Raw genomic sequence first — 17,161 nt, 5'->3', positions numbered from 1 at the left:
ACAGACAGACAGAGAGACAGAAAGATAGATAGATAGATAGACAGACAGACAGACAGACAGACAGACAGACAGACAGACGGACGGGCAGGCTTGCGGCGGACGGACTGACAGACAGACAGACAGACAGACAGATAGATAGATAGATAGATAGATAGATAGATAGATAGATAGATAGACAGACTGACAAACAGATAGATAGATACATTGACAGACAGACAGATAAAAGACACACAGACAGACAGACAGACAGAAAGATAGATAGATAGATATATAGATAGACAGACAGACAGACAGACAGACAGACAGACAGACAGACAGGCAGGCAGACAGACAGACAGATAGATAGATATACTGACAGACAGATAGGCAGACAGACAGACAGACAGACAGATAGATAGATAGATAGATAGATAGATAGATAGATAGATAGATAGATAGATAGATAGATAGATAGATAGATAGATAGATAGATTGATAGACAGACACACATACAGGCAGATATACTGACAGACAGGTAGGCAGATTGACAGACAGACAGACAGACAGATAGATAGATAGATAGATAGATAGATAGATAGATAGATAGATAGATAGATAGATAGATAGATAGAGAGACAGATGGATGGGCAGGCTTGCGGGGGACAGACAGACAGACAGACAGACAGACAGATAGATAGATAGACAGACAGACAGACAGACAGACAGACAGACAGACAGACAGACAGACAGACAGACAGACAGACAGATAGATAGATAGATAGATAGATAGATAGATAGATAGATGGATGGATGGATGGATGGATGGATGGATGGATGGATGGATGGATGGATGGATGGATGGATGGATGGACGGGCCGGACTGACAGACAGACAGACAGACAGACAGACAGACAGACAGACAGACAGACAGACAGACAGACAGACAGACAGACAGACAGACAGATAGATAGATAGATAGATAGATAGATAGATAGATAGATAGATAGATAGATAGATAGATAGATAGATAGATAGATAGATAGATGCAGTGATGTCTTACTCTTGATCATACTGACGTCATTGGCTCCATCTCCGATGGCGAGTGTAACGGCTCTTTTGTGTCTCTTGATCAGCTCCACCACCTGTGCTTTCTGCAGTGGAGTGACCCGACAACAGATCACTGTCTTGCAGAGACACGCCACATCCACCAAGATCTGCTCCAGATCAGCCTCCAGGGCATAAGCCTTCATGTTAGATAGACAGATAACAACAGTGAAGACACAAACCTTCGACTTAAGAGAATAGTTCACCCAAGAATGGAAAATATATTACTTTCTTCTGTTAAACACAAAAGGAGACGACAGAATGACCGCAGAATGACAGCCTCAGTAACCATTCACTTTTAGTGTCTGGATAAAAGATGCAATGAAAGTGAAGGGTGACTTAAGGTGCATCTCAAACAGCACAATTTTGCACTATTCTAGTACCCAGATGATGCGTTTCTTAAACTATGAAAACGGAGTGTGGAATGTTGGACACTTTTTGCACTCAGAGCCCTTAGCTTGCCATATGTAGTGGAAGGGGCAGAGTTACCAGGCTGTGTTGCTGGTCTTACAAAACAATTGTAAATAAAGGAAAATGTGGCAGCTAGCAAAACGTCAGTGAAGACAGCACGTTACAAGTGTGAGTTAAATGCTTTACCATTCCCCCACACTTTGTAAATACTGCATGTACATAGTATGAGTTATAAGTGTTGAACTGAGGCTGGCTAATGCGTTAAAGCTAGCGGAAACACATTGAATGCGTTTGAAACGTCACTTCCGTCAGCTACTAAATGGCTAATGCTTCCGTGTAGTGAAAACACATTAAGTATTCTATTTGTGACATCACTACTCTTTGAACATTCATACACAACATTGCTAAGTGCATAGTGTCAGAGACTATTTAGCATGCATAATCAGAGACTATTAAACAGAGACAGGCCACTTCTATTAAAATTAAAGTGGAAAATTCATGCTCTCTTTATGTGTTATTTGAACTGCAAAGGTCTGGCCACTATTAACTTGCATTGTAAAGACCTACAGAGCTGAGATATTCTTTTAACAATTTTTTTAAAAGTTTGTGTTCAGCAGAAGAAAGAAAGTCATATACATCTATGTGAGCTATACCTTTAAGTTAGTAGCATTGCTACTTTTAGTTATCTACTCCCCAACACTGATTCTGCAAAACAACTCCTTTTGTGTTCCACAGAAGAAAGAAATTCATATGGGATTGCAACAACATGAGAGTGTGTAAATGATGACAATTTTCATTTTTGGGTAAACTATCCTTGTAATGCTATTCGCAGGCTGAATAAACTTTCAGCAGCTACTAACCATGTCTGTTGGCCGAAATCTTAAATAATTATTTAGATTAAATGAAACTAAATTAAATTGTTGGGGGCTACAGTTTCAAAAGGATTTAAAAGATTCTAAAATTATATTTCATATGGGACTTATGACACAAAGAACCCAGTCAGAGGGTCTTACCAAACTGTGGCCATTGATGATTAATGCATATTCTGCGATAATGGTCTCCTCAAAGACAGAGTCACTTGAGTACAAATCTGTTTTTTCCATGTCGGTGACACTGCTGAGATTCTCTCTACTGGGTCCCATGATTCTCTCTTTGGCATTTCTGAGCACAAAAAAATAACAGTGAAATTATATATAAATGTATATTGAAATAGTCCTGAAATAGTTAATAAATATCCTTAATGTCTTATCATTCAAAATGAATATGTTATGATGATACTACTTATAATCGAGTGCATGTTCTCAGAAATAATTGTAACCACAGTTTCTTGTATAAAAGATAATAATTTGTAATGCCTACCTCTTAATCGTTATACTTGAAAGTGTATAATGCATCAAAAGACAGGATAAACATCACATTTCATGTGTTAAATCATGTGATATCAATTTAAACTCATTAAAAGTAGCAGTAAGCGTTATAATGAATTAAAACTGTGGTTACAATTACAGATTTTAAATGAAAAAGTATAACAAAATACATTGTGTATTATACTGTATTATAAACATCTTTTTACAAGGGATTAAGTGATAGTTCACCAAAAACTACAAATTATCTCCCAATTTACATACTGTATATTTACCCTTATGTTGTTTCAAACCTGTATGTCTTTGTATCTTCTGTGAAACACGAAAAGAAATATTAGCCAGATTGTTAGGGACTGACAGCCTACGGAGCCCCTGAGAGGCACTTTTGCATTCCCTCGCAGTAAATTTACCATGGTTTTACTACAGTAGCCATATTTTAACCTTGATATTTGTAATGAAATAATCGTAATAATACAGGGGGAAAAAACATGATAATAAAAATGATAATTTTGTGGTTTTACTACAAATACCATGGTAGGTTTTTAAGCTTCAAAATTAATTAAAATTGTGTAAAACAACTAATACATGTAAGATAATGTTTAAAATTGAGGTGTTTAAAAAGTATGAAAGAATGAGTTGATAGAAACATATTGTGTACATTATATATGTATGAAACATTTATAATTTTTACTTCACTGTAACAAATAAATTATTTTAATCAAACTTAAAAAAATGACAGTTTGCTTTAACTGCTTAATTTCAATATAAATGACACATATACATTTATACACACACACACACACACACATATTTATATATATAGATAGATAGATAGATAGATAGATAGATAGATAGATAGATAGATAGATAGATAGATACAGACAGATATATCTTTAAGCAATATCACACAGCAAGAGTGCGATATGGCTCTACACTAGCACTGCTGTGATTCGGCCGCAGGTACGAGTGCCGCAGGTAATCAGAGCAGTGCTGATTATATAGCATATTTAGGGCCATATAGCATGATTGCGAGTGTGATATTGCTTATCTACAACAGTTCAATGAACAAGTCAATTTAAAAAAAATTAGGAAAAACTGAGTACGGCCATAAAAACGCATTTGTGCATGGAACTACTTTATTACGCGACGGATCAGAATCTGCCTTTGCTGGTTGAAAACAAATGATGCGTCCAAGCCTCCGTTAGTAATTAAAAAATGTCAATTCAAAAATAACATGTCGGCTTGTGCTGTTTCGAACAAGTTATTGAATAAACAAGGATGGATGGGTGTGTGTGTGTGTGTGAGAGAAAGAGAGAGAGAGGGAGAGAGAGAGAGACGGAGCATGTGTGATCAACTGTTGCCACTCCTAAGCAGAGATGCTTTCAGATTTCTGAAGATCAGCTTTCTCAGTGGAAAAATAGCATTCAAGCGGGGGTATTTCTCCCTATTTCGTGGTAGCCGGTGTAGTAGCTTTAGTAGTAGTACTACAAGCGATCACAGAGTGCTGTTGTATGTAAATGGCTGATGCAGATTCACTTCACATCACCTAACTGGCTCATATTACACACAAAAATTATCTTTTTCCACCACCTGCTGGCTAACATATGTAATGTAAAATAAAAAGACAAACAGGAGCTTTTAACACATATTCACTGCTCTTACACTTTAGTTTAGAACGGCACAAACACAAGCGGAGTGATACACACACAGTGAAGCGTCCGAGTGCTGATGGGGTCAGACCATCTGAACGTCTCTCGTCCAATGTTTGTATATATGTATATGTGCCATTTTGCTCTTATTTCTTTCTTTATATATAAAAAGGTAAAAAGGGTATGCATATTAAGCTTTGGCTTTATTCTTTTTGGACATTAAATAAAAAATGAAAAAAAGATGATGTTGGATGCACTGAACTGTCATGAATTGTATAAATGCCAAAATAAATAAATAAATAAATAGGAAAAAAATTCAAAACCATGGTTTCTGCTTTAAAAACATTTATCAAAAATATGGCCTGGGTAGCTCAGTTGTAAAGACGCTGGCTACCACCCCTGGAGTTCGTGAGTTTGAATCCCAGGGTGTGCTGAGTGACTCCAGCCAGGTCTCCAAAGCAACCAAATTGGCCCGGTTGCTAGGGAGGGTAGAGTCACATGGGGTAATCTCCTCGTGAACGCTATAATGTAGTTCGCTCTCGGTGGGGCGCGTGATGGGTTGTGCGTAGATTGCCGCAGTGGATGGCGTGGGCCTCCACACGTGCTATGTCTCCACGAGCCACATGATAAGATGCACAGGTTGACGGTCTCAGACGCGGAGGCAGCTGAGATTCGTCCTCCACCACCCGGATTGAGGCGAGTTAATATGCCACCATGAGGACTTAGAGCAAATTGGGAATTGGACATTACATATTGGGAGAAAAAGGGGAGAAAATCCAAACAAAACAAAAACAAACATGGTTCCTGTAGTAAAACCATGGTAAACTTATTGCAGGGAAATAAATGTAACTATTGCGAGGGAATTCAAAACTTATTGCAAGGGCACGCAAAACTATTTCAGAACTATGTGATCTAAGATAGACAACCTCAGTCACCATCCACTTTAATTATACAGAAAAAGAACACTGTCAACATTATTCAAAATATCTCCTCTTGTGTTCCTCAGAAGATTGTTAGTTTCTTTAGTGAACTAACATTGACTAATAAAGTATTAAGCCATAATGTTCCATTCAATTTGTAAAATCAGGCTTTTAAATTGAAATGATACCTGAGATCCTGCTGAACCTCGAGCATGGTGTGACCTGAGATTATGAACACCTCGTTCATGTCGTCTCTCAGCATGCTACACGAGTAGCCGATGTTCATTGCCGTCTCTGCAAACAAAATAAGAATGCCTCTTCATTACGCCATGTGAGACAGTAAAAAAAGTGTCTCAATTAATGTGGAGTAATCTTAAATGAAATCTGTAAATTCTCATACAGATTTCATCTGAGATTGTTCTCCTTAGCACTGGTTACCTAGCTTGTCCCCGGTGAGCACCCAGATCTTGATGTTGGCCAAAGTCAAACAGGCGATTGTCTCTGGAACTCCCTCCTGCAGTTTGTCCTCTATGGCTGTAGCACCAAGCAGCTTTGTGGGAAATGGGAGACATATTTGTTTCAACAGCAAGAAATCAACATACAAACCCTAAAATGTATAATGTTTAGAGTTCTAATCCTTTGTCCAAGTCATAAACAGTCTGGATATTCAAATTACCATCAGGCCCTGCTCTATTTCTTCATATAGAGCCCAGAGTTTTTCTTCTCTGTTATCCAACACCGTGCTGGCAAAGAGAAGATTCTTCATCCATTCATCAAACAAATCCTCATCCAGGTCTTTGTACGCCAGCGCTAATGTCCTCAAACCCTCTCCGGCAAACTCCTACCACACAACACAGACCAGAGGAAATTCAGTTATGCTAGGGGAGATATTCATCTTCTCCTTATCATGAAAATAGAAACCTCAGTCAATTATAATTGCCAAATCTGCACTATAAAACAGTGCCCTAGTTGCCATGTCTGCTCATAAATATGGACAGTCACAGGTTGCTCCCACCCCACCAGGTTACTTATTTATCTTTCAGTGCTAATATTTAAGTAAATACTTCTTAGTTCAAAATAAGGAACACACTATGCAGTCTATCCTGTCCTCTTTCTAGCATGCAAAGCTTCTATGTCCTGTTTGCGATTATTATCTATATGCTTATAAAACCATACTATTTTTAATCAGCTAGGACGGCTGCTCCTGGTAAGTGAATATGGGCTGATTGCTCTTTGAGAGACATCAAAAGACAGTAAATAGTACATTACCGATAGGCAGTATCTCGTAATAGTGTTGTAATAAGCACGGCCCACAGGAAGCTTTTAGATAGACTACACCAGCTCCAGACAAAATGCAACTGATTTTTTATATGATAATGCTTCTTTGGTTTTTATATTATCTGAAGAATATAAGATTGGTGCTTGCCCATGGAAAACTCCAGAATGCTAGGGTGTAATGGATGGTTGCTAGGTTATTGCTATGCAGTGCTAAGGTGTTCTCAGTGGTTTTAGCGCATTGCTAGGCAGTTATTAGGATGGTTGCTAGGCTGTTGACAGGTGGTTGCTATGAGGTTCTGGGTGGTTGCTAGGCAGACAGATCTCACTGTGAATTCAGCGACAGTAGGTTGCAAGTTGTTTAGCTGAAATCAGCCTGTGCTAATTGAAATTGAAAGCACTGCCCCCAGTGGCTGATGCCAAAAGTATTGAGCGTATTGGCATGTGTGAGCTCCAGTTTACGAGTGAAAAGTCCACTGAGTGGTGCCCAAAGCGAGTTGTAAAGTGAGTATTTGTTGTTGTAAATTATGTAATACAGTCAAAAGGAATGCATGTTTTATCAACTCTGACTAAAACCCCATCCCTAAACCTAACCGTCGATGGACAAATAATGTAATTTTAGAGCGAAAATGCAACCTCTAAATCGTGCTTATTAATTATTATGTGATCGTGATTACTTCATGGTTTCCAAGGGAGCAGAAGGTTGCTCACACAATACGCTAACTTAAACCTCAAACCACACTTCTTATTTGTTGTTAATAAATCCTTTGAACATTTCCTCTATTCTTGGGTCTGTTTGTTTCCGCTAGCACTCGTTACAGAACAATCTATTCAAGTATGGACCCAGCAGAGGAATACATTCTTCGCTCTACCTTCTCTCTGCAAGGAGACTTACTGGGACTTCAGCAGGATCAAATCGCTGCCTCTGGAGAGGATGGCTTCACAGCTCGCCGAGCTCACCTCCTTTTTTCAGCAGCTATCTCCTATCTCCTGATGCTGGCTAAGCTCAGGAAGCTTCCTTACAGGCTGCAGTGGTTCCTCTGGCTTCTGGATGCTTTGAAGCCTGCATTACCCCTTCAGCCACATATGTAGATGAGGCTGAATCCTGCAGCGCATTCCAATCGTAATGTTCCCTGTTCTTCATGTTTGATGACTTGGTGTATTTGGCTATCCGAGTTGATCAACGCCTGACCCTACGCCGTTATCCACCTACCCTGGCAACTGATCCTTGTACCCATTCTGACTCTCCAGCCAATTCGCCAGTATCACACTGAGCCTGTGCAAGTCGCTAGAACTCAAATCTCACGCAGGGAAAAACAGAGACATCTCATTAATGGACTGTGTAGATTATCGGGGGCTGAATGACATCATGGTGAAGAATCGCTATCCTTTGCCGTTGATGTCCTCAGCCTTCGAACTCTTATCACCTTGTCCGGATTAGAAAGGGGATGTGTAGGGGGCACTTTGAATATTTGGTTATGTCTTTCAGATTGGTCAACACCCCGCCATCTTCCAGGGGCTCGTGAATGACGTGCTTAGAGACATGGTCGTTTGTTTGTGTTTGTCTATCTTTTTGATATTCTGATCTTCTCCAGAATACTCCAGGTCCATGTGCAGCATTTCAGGCAGGTGCTTCAGCGACTGTTAGAGAATCGGCTGTTTGTTAAGGTAGAGAAGTGCGCTTTTCATGCACAGTCAGTTCTGTTCCTGGGGTTCATTGTTTCTTCTGAGGGAGAAGTCTGAGACTAACAAAAGTTAAAGCCATCTCCGATTTGCCAACCTCAGATTCTCGCAAGGCATTGCAGAGGTTTCTGGGGTCCACACATTTTTATCAGAAGTTTATAAGGAACTACAGTCAGTTCACCGCACCTCTGACAGACCTCACCTCCACATTTTGTTGGTCACCGTGAGCTGAAGACACATTTTCTAAATTAAAGGAGCAGATTTCTACTGCACCCATCCTCATTACTCCCGATCTGAAGTCAGTTCGTGGTGGAGTTGGATGCGTCTGAGGTTGGTGTCAGAGCAGTCTTGTTGCAGCACTCCCCTCGGGTGGAAAGATGCATCTGTGTGCTTTTTTTATGCACCGTTTAACACCAGCTGAATGGAATTGTGACGTTGGAAACCAAGAATTAGTGGCTGTCCAGTTGGCCTTGGGCGAGTGCCGTCATTGGTTAGAGGGTTTGGGGTACCTTTCATGGTCTAGACAGATCAACAGAACCTAGAATATATTTGTAGTTCCAAACACCTCAACTCTAGACAGGCTCGCTGGGCACTAATTTTCAAGCATTTCAACTTTGTTCTATCTTATCACCTGGGATCTAAAAACTTCAAGCCCAACTCCCTATCTCGATGCTTTGAGGTCGAGACCACCACCGCCCCACCGGATACCATTCTACCCGCCACTCACGCGGTGGGCATGGTATCCTGGGAGGTGGAGGCTAAAGTCTGTGAGGCGTTACGAAAGAGGTTGGCATACCAGCAACGAGCTAAGGCCCATTTGTGCGACTAATAAGACATCCTGTGAACCCCCAACCGAGCTCCTCCAAATGCTGCCTGTCCCTTCGAGACCCTGGTCACACATAGCCATGGATTTCATAACTGGTATAACTGTAGTTGTCCAGTTCTCGAAGGCGGCTCCTTTTATTCCCCTCCCAAAATTACCTTCAGCGAGGGAGACATGAGTAGTAATCATTATCCACGTCTTCCGCATCCATGGCCTCCCTGTCGAATGGTTTCTGACAGAGGACCCCAATTTGTGTCACGTTTTTGGGCAGAATTATATCAACAACTGGGGCTACAGTAAGTTTGTCCCGTGGGTTTCATCCCCAGACAAATGAACAAGCTGAGAGGGCAAATTGGGAGCTGGAAAAGGCCTTGCGCTGTGTGGCCTCACGTAATCCGTCTTCTTGGAGCGATCTTTTAGTCTGGGTTGAGTACACCCACAACACGGACTGGTGCTCGCGTTAACAGGTTGGCGTACCAGCACCGGGCTAAGGCCCCAGTTTACACATGCGGGCAGAAGGTTTGGCTGTCCTCTAAGGACATCTCACTCCAAATCTCCTCATGTAAGCTGGGTCCCAAGTATATCGTGCCATTTCCCATCACCAAGGTTATTAGTCTAGTGGTGGTCCGTCTCAGACTACTTAATTTTCTTAAGCGTGTGAACACCGTTTTCCCCATCTCCATGCTATCGGAGATCACGTCCCGCTGCTGCAGCTTGTGCCAGGATCTTTGACATTCCACAGCACAGTGACTTCTCTTATTTGTTGTTAATAAATCTTTTGAACATTTCCCCTGCTCTTGGGTCTGTTTGTTCTCACTATCGCTCGCTAGGTTTATCAGCTGAGCTACTGCAATTTAATTACACTTGAACAAGCTTGTAAGTGTAGTCAGTTCTTTAATGCAAACGTTAACATGTATCACCTTACAAGTCATGCACTATGGGAAAGTGTTTTGATGTCATAAGATCATTATGTCATTTTGTGAGATACAGGGTGAAAATTAAGCGTTTATGTACTGATAATCTGCTCTTTTACTGGTAATTTGTGTGGAGGAATAAAAGCCATTGTTGTTGCACCTCTAGTGTTCATTTCACCACAAAACTGCCGCTATACGTACAACAAGCCATTTAAAAATAATTTAGCAAAGATATAGGTACAGTTGCATGATTCTTTGACACCAGGTGGACTATTTCTGCAGTTTTTTTATTGACATGCATATATTATAACATCCTAATCATTGCACCTTTGTTGAAGTATATTAATGGTAAACATAACTTAATTGTAAGGGCTGTTTCTGTGTCTGGATACATTAATGAGTCATGCTTTGTGTACCCATTAAATGAGGCTTGAGATATGGATTTGGTTGGATATATTAAGATTTTGTGTTTTGTCACCCTGTTACAGCATTTCCATGTTGGTCCGAGCTGGTTTATCCTCGGGCTGATCTTGTTTACATTCATATATATTAAGTGTATACATTTTTGTACATGGATTAATACATTGAGAAAGCCTTGCTGTTAAGATGGTTAGGAGTCCTACTGGTCTTTTCAGCAGAGAAGGAGGGCATTGTATCAATTGGACACTTACATTAAGGTGCTCTGAGGTAGTAAACATAAGCTCTTCATTAGACGGGTCCAGCCTGTCGAAGATTATTGTGTCAGCTCCTTTTGAGTAAAGCTTTAGCTGCCCCTTTGGGTTCCTCACTGCAGACCACACAGGAAATGAAAGTGTTAGTTATAAATGTCCTAGTGTACAAAAAAAGAAGATTCAAAAGGCTGGGCTGCTATTGATTGTTCTATGTAAATTGATGACGTTTTCCATGCAGAACCATCAAAAGAAGTACAGTACATGACAGGGATGATGCATAGCTTTTGTGAAATAAAAAGGTATCAGGTAATACTGTATAAAGAGGGGCAAATACATTGATGATGTCCTATACTATTAAAGAAACATTTCAACAACAAAAAAAAGACAATTCTGTCATCATTAAGTTACCTTCATGTTACTCATGACCTGTATGACTTCTGTTCACTCTTTTCTGGTTAATCTTTTCCATACAATATAAGTAAATGGGGATAGGAGCTATCAAGCTCCAAAAAACAACAAAAAAAACTAAACAAAACAATAAAGAAGTAATATAAACTACTTTTATGATGCTTTGTTGAAGCTTATTTATTTAAGGGTTATTTGATAGGGATGGAGACAATATACATCAATCAGCCACAACATACTGTGTAGGTCCCCCTCGTGTCGTCAAAACAGCGCCAACCCACATCTCAGAATAACATTATGGGATTATATTCTTCTCATCACAATTGTACAGAGTGGTTATTTTAGGTACCGTAGACTTTGTCAGTTTGAACCAGTCTGGCCATTCTCTGTTGAGCTTTCTCATCAACAAGACATTACCATCTACTGAACTGCCGCTCACTGGATGTTTTTTTTTTTTTTGGCATCATTCGGAGTAAATACTAGAGACTGTTATGTGTGAAAATCCCAACCAGCCTGTCTGGCACCAACCAGCAGGGACGTGCACAGACATTTTGAGGGGCAGTGGCTCAAGTGAAAAAAAGGGCACTTCTCATAATTACGTATTTTTTTACTTTTTTTAAACAAAAAAGTATATATAGTAACACAACTCTGACTTCCTTTTTAAAAAATTAATTAAAAAAGTTAATTAAGTTTATCTTCCTCAAACTCACGCAATTGTTTCATTTTCAAAAGATGTCTACAAAATAATCAGTTCACACAGAAACCATGGTCTCCTTAGTATTCACTAGGTGTATAGAGCAGCAAAGGAAACCATACCACAATGTGCATGTTTTCTATGCTACTAGTTTCAAGTATATATTTAGAATAACCTAAATAACTGCATCAAGCAGAGGGGCGTGTTTTACTAATAATTTCTTTATTTTTGCACAAGGCACTACATAATTTTAATTATTTTGATGTTATCAGAATACATAACACTTTGACAAAAATCAACACAAATATTCACTCTAAACTGAAGAGGGCCGTTGCTGCTATTTTGTTAATTTTACTGTTTCCTGGCGCTCCTTCTCCTTCCTTTTCTGTATCCTTTCTTTTTTTTGGCATTATGCTGCCTGCAGGCATGTTTAAATACTTTTTGTTTCACAAGCAAAATAAATTTTTAGCTTCACACAACCAAGCATCAGAATACTGAATTGCCTGAATGTTTTAATCAAATACATAATATGTACATAATATATTATACAAAAATATAATATTATTATTGCTATGCATGTACACACACACACACATACACAATAACTGATGGTGACATGGACTTAGTTTCACATTTGAGGGAGGACTGTATCATCATCATCAAATAAAACCTTCAAAATCCACATTTAGATGGAGTTTGTTTTAAACCTACTATCCTCCATCTGCTTGCATCTGTAGATTTCTTCTAAATTCACCAATTTAGATTTCTAAATTTCAGGGGGAAAGACTCTTGATGTATGTAAGTCATTAACTGGGGACGTTCTGTGGTGATATGCTTTAATTATTTTGTTTATCCTATTTACCTGCATTGCCCTGTCAATTAGATGCAAATATGCGCATTTTAACTAGTTGACGCCTAATTTGCATATCAGTTTATCGATTGTGATGATGTTATTAGACACACACACTGTATTCACCTGTAGGGTCCCCATTTAGTACAGTAGCACTGTATGGCTATGATATATTTGCCTTAGCTAAATTGTAGCTAACTTATTACATTAGCTAGTAGCTCATGAGGCATGCATGCTAGCAAGACACAGGTTAACTATATTTGTCTTTGGCTAATCAGCAGTAAATTCGAGGCACTGGTGGGGGGGCGCTTCAGAACTCCTGACCCGATATTTATATACACTATTCAATAAATATATTTTTATATTGACAGGGAAGCTGTGCGCATTCTGCGCAAACAGGAATATATATTATTTAAAAAAAAAAACACTCCAGAAAAAAGGGCACTTTCTCTCCAGGAATAAAAAGGGGCAGGTGCTCAAGCCCCTTTTGATGTCTATGTGTGCACGTGCCTGCCAACCAGTGCATATAAACTGAGAACAGCTAACCAATGCAATAATCATAGTGTTTATAGTGAATGCTAATTTGCAATACCCGTCCCTTGAAGGACTTTTATTAGACTACAATGTTAAAATAGTAAGGTAAAAAGAAAATAAACTAAGTACAGCAAGATACCATAAAGCTAAATAAAAATGGAATATAACAAAATACAAAAAGGCACACATTTAAAGACATTAAGCTTAAAAACGATACATGAGTACAGGTTTGTTGCTGAATTAAAAGTGGTGAAGTTTACAGCTAATTTCAAATGATCAGGTAACAAGTTCCAGAGCTTTGCTCCTTTCACAGAAAAAGCTGTCTGTATAAAACATGTTTTACAGAATGAAACTTTACAATTACCACATGAAGCTGCTCTGGTGGATCTATACAACTCTGTCATTTCTTGATGTATATACAGAGAGGCTGGGGGGGGCAATACCATTTAAACATTTGAAAACAAACTTTACATAATCAAAATCAATAAAAGTTTACTAAGCTTAAAATCTTATATTTATTTAAAATATGGCAATGATAGTACCTTATTTGCTTTTTTATTTTTTTATTTTTTTTATATTCAAGGCCCGATTATAAAGATACTCTATGGATTTAATTGTAGACTGGTTGGCCTGAGACCAGATACTCAGACCATACAACAAATGTGAGAATATCATTGAGTTTAGAAACAGTAAGGCACAGTCAGATGTCAGGCAGTTTCTTATCATCTTAAAACAGCTAAGATAAGCCTTGATCGTTTAACAAATCTTTTTAACATGGATTTTAAAATTTAACTGGGAGTCTAAGATTATCACTAATACTTCTCCTCTATTACTTGTTCAATGAGCTCACCTTTCATTCTAACATTCAAGGATTCTGTTGCAGATAGCTTTTTAATAATAAAGCAGATAGACTTTGTTTTCTGAGTGCTAAGTGTCAAACAGGAGGCATCCAGCCAAGCAGACACTTTTTCAGATTTTAGTTAGCTTTTAACGGCATCAAACGCCTTTTTTAAATCTAGGAACACTGCGCCTACTACATGTCCTTTACTACATGCATACAGCCCCTGTTTCTCACCCACACCTATCATATTGCTTCAGAAGACATGGATTTAAGCACTGGAGTCGATTTGACTACTTTTATGCTGCCTTTATGTGCTTTTGGAGCTTCAAAGTTCTAATCACCATTCACTTGCATTGTATGGACCAACAGAGCTGAGATATTCTTCTAAAAATCTTTATTTGTGTTCTGCTGAAGAAAGAAAGTCACACACATCTGGGATGGCATGAGGGTGAGTAAATGATGAGAGAATTTTCATTTTTGGATGAACTATCCATGTAAGATTGCCCACTGATCATTGATGTAAAACAAAATCAGAACTGACCAATAACGCTCATTCTCTTTCGCACATTGTTGAAGTCCAGGATGGCCAATAGCTGGTATGTTACCGGCTGATCCATCTCATATAGAGTAATGGTTTCTGGTGTTCTGGACCGAAATACAAAGCCAAAGTTGCGTGCTGCAGTAACCAGAGCTCCTTCATCTGGAGATTGTGCTTGATACACCAGCTCACCTTGAACAATTCATTTCAGAGGCATTTCAGTCAAATTCAACTCAAATTGGACATAAGGTAAAGCCATTTGCTTGAAAAACATTTAAGATTGGCTTTAGTCCAAAAACTTTTTTGGGCCACTGTATACTTTTATTACTGTATAACATTTATTACAATCTGTCATTTTTTATTTATAGCTTCTAAATTTCTGTATACAACATAAGTGCTTTAGGGATGCCAAGGATTATATTTGTATTTTTTGTAGGGGTGGGGGGTGTGTTTACCCTCATTCCTCTCTTCTGGCATGACGGTGTGGCAGAGCGCTAACAGACGGAAGAATTCCTGCACCAGAGGCTCTTCCAGTTTGATCGCCTCAATCAAGCTGCTGTCATGGAAACGGAACTTCATGTCCATCAATGGGTTAAAGGAGAAATCCACACATGGTGTTTTCTACAAGAGTCAGAAACAAGTGTGACTGCCAAATACTCCACTCAGACAGGACAGGGTCTTACAATTGGACGAACACAACCTTTGACCGATAATGGATTTTGCGATACCGATCCTTAAGGTGGTGGGCAAAACTAAACCGATACATTGGCCAATAGATTTTAAAATCGATTTATAGAATGTAAAAAAAAATCTTAGTCTTTCATTACTATGAGAGGCACAGACACAAGAGTCCAAAATGATTACAATCCCAGATGCAGTTTATTGTTCAACCAAAATCCAAATAATAACCAGAAATGAAGATTTGGTGCATATTGTGGAACTTTTAACAATAAACAAGCCCAAAATACACCCTGGACTCTTATGACAGAGACTTGGCTCTGGTACAGTGCTCTATATTTACATGCAAGTATTAACCAAATTAAGCTTTTCGTAGCCTTTATATATTCAGATAATATCCAGATGAGGTTTAATGAGGAATTAGGTTTATTATTATTCACAAGATATGAAGATGGAGACCCAATGTACTGTATGTGCTGATGGGGCATGTTTCTATATAGTCATATTTAGATTTTTTTGCATGCCCTCTCTTCAATATAGAACACTTGATTGTCTAATCAAAATAACAAAATGCACTGAAGTGAGTGTTTTTATTTCACCTCTAAAGGCCACCGCCATACTGCAGAACCAAGCCGTTTCAACTAAAATCTTCCAGCAGCAGTCACCGTGGAAAATGGATGAATAAAAAGAAATATACATATGTCTGCAAATATCGGCATAGATTTTTGCCGATAACCGATAGTTTAAAAAAGCAACTATCGGCACCGATCAATCGGTAAAACTGATATATCGGTCTACCTTTACAACCATCTATATTATATCTAATTCCAGTTGTTTTATTCCAAGTTATAGCAGAGCAGAGACTTGTATAATATTAGAAGGAGAGAAAAAAAAGCATAAAAGATTTATGTAAATTATAAAGTAGGGTCCAAAAGAGTCCTATGTTCCAAGTGGCATCTTGTGTGCATGTTTTAAATCTCATAAATTCATTTATACAATTTATCAATTGCCAAAACAATCTTGATATTTTTGTATGTTAATTTTAGCATTTTTGTTGTTTCATGAATGGTTTTTATGCCTCAAATTGCAGAAACACCTATAATAGGCTGTTTAATGCAGGCATAGAATTAGAGATGTGTGCATTGTGTTTTGGTGGTTGTGATGGGGACTGATGTGGGAACGTACACATAACTAAAACGAGATCATTCTAAGGCTTTACCATTTGTTCAATATATGGCATTCTTATTCATCATAAAACTACATTTTAATTTTTTTTAAATGGGAAACTCTTGAGAATTTTTTAGATCAAATGTATTACATGTGGTTGCTAAGGATTTTCATCAAAGATCATTTGGGTTACACTTGGTTTCCTTACCTCTGTAATGTCAACTTTATGCCCGAACTCATCATAAACGTCACCTAGACAACAAAAACACATCATTCAATAAATATTCAGAAATGCTCTGTGTGAATGCATCTGGACGTATAACAGGAAGTGTACAAGCATACCATAGGTCTTCCCATTAATAGAACACTTATTGAACACCATGATGTTCTGGGTGAGGGTCCCGGTTTTGTCCGAGAAGATAAACTCCACCTGTCCCAGCTCCTCGTTAAGGGTGGTTGTCCGAGCCTCAGCAGGAGTGTCTTTACGACTGTAATACATTCGTCTGTCCCAGTTTATGAAGTAACTATGGCCCAGCCGCAAAACTTCTACGCTGTAATGTGATAAGTTTCTTTTAATTTGTGATAAGTTTTATCTAATTCAGTTTATTAAGTGCACACTAATTCTATTAAATACAAAAGAGGCTTGCCAAACCATCTTTTA

At 38.6% G+C, this 17,161-nt stretch overlaps 1 protein-coding gene across 2 annotated transcripts in view; it reads right to left on the bottom strand.

Moving 5' to 3' along the window:
• The window catches only part of LOC127640093 (phospholipid-transporting ATPase ID-like), a 45,299-nt gene that overhangs the window by 10,382 nt on the left and 17,756 nt on the right, over positions 1 to 17,161 (bottom strand). For both annotated transcript variants that reach the window (XM_052122487.1, XM_052122488.1), the window contains 10 exons: positions 16,843 to 17,051; positions 16,709 to 16,752; positions 15,111 to 15,276; positions 14,659 to 14,847; positions 10,794 to 10,909; positions 6,104 to 6,268; positions 5,866 to 5,977; positions 5,616 to 5,721; positions 2,508 to 2,655; positions 1,040 to 1,223 (listed from right to left, as the gene is read on the bottom strand). In XM_052122487.1, the coding sequence (XP_051978447.1) occupies positions 1,040 to 1,223; positions 2,508 to 2,655; positions 5,616 to 5,721; positions 5,866 to 5,977; positions 6,104 to 6,268; positions 10,794 to 10,909; positions 14,659 to 14,847; positions 15,111 to 15,276; positions 16,709 to 16,752; positions 16,843 to 17,051 (1,439 nt within the window). The remainder of the gene's footprint in view (positions 1 to 1,039; positions 1,224 to 2,507; positions 2,656 to 5,615; positions 5,722 to 5,865; positions 5,978 to 6,103; positions 6,269 to 10,793; positions 10,910 to 14,658; positions 14,848 to 15,110; positions 15,277 to 16,708; positions 16,753 to 16,842; positions 17,052 to 17,161) is intronic.

The sequence above is a fragment of the Xyrauchen texanus genome, chromosome 49, assembly GCF_025860055.1.
Source record: "Xyrauchen texanus isolate HMW12.3.18 chromosome 49, RBS_HiC_50CHRs, whole genome shotgun sequence".
NCBI lineage: Eukaryota > Metazoa > Chordata > Actinopteri > Cypriniformes > Catostomidae > Xyrauchen > Xyrauchen texanus.
This window is presented reverse-complemented; position numbering and strand designations above follow the sequence as displayed.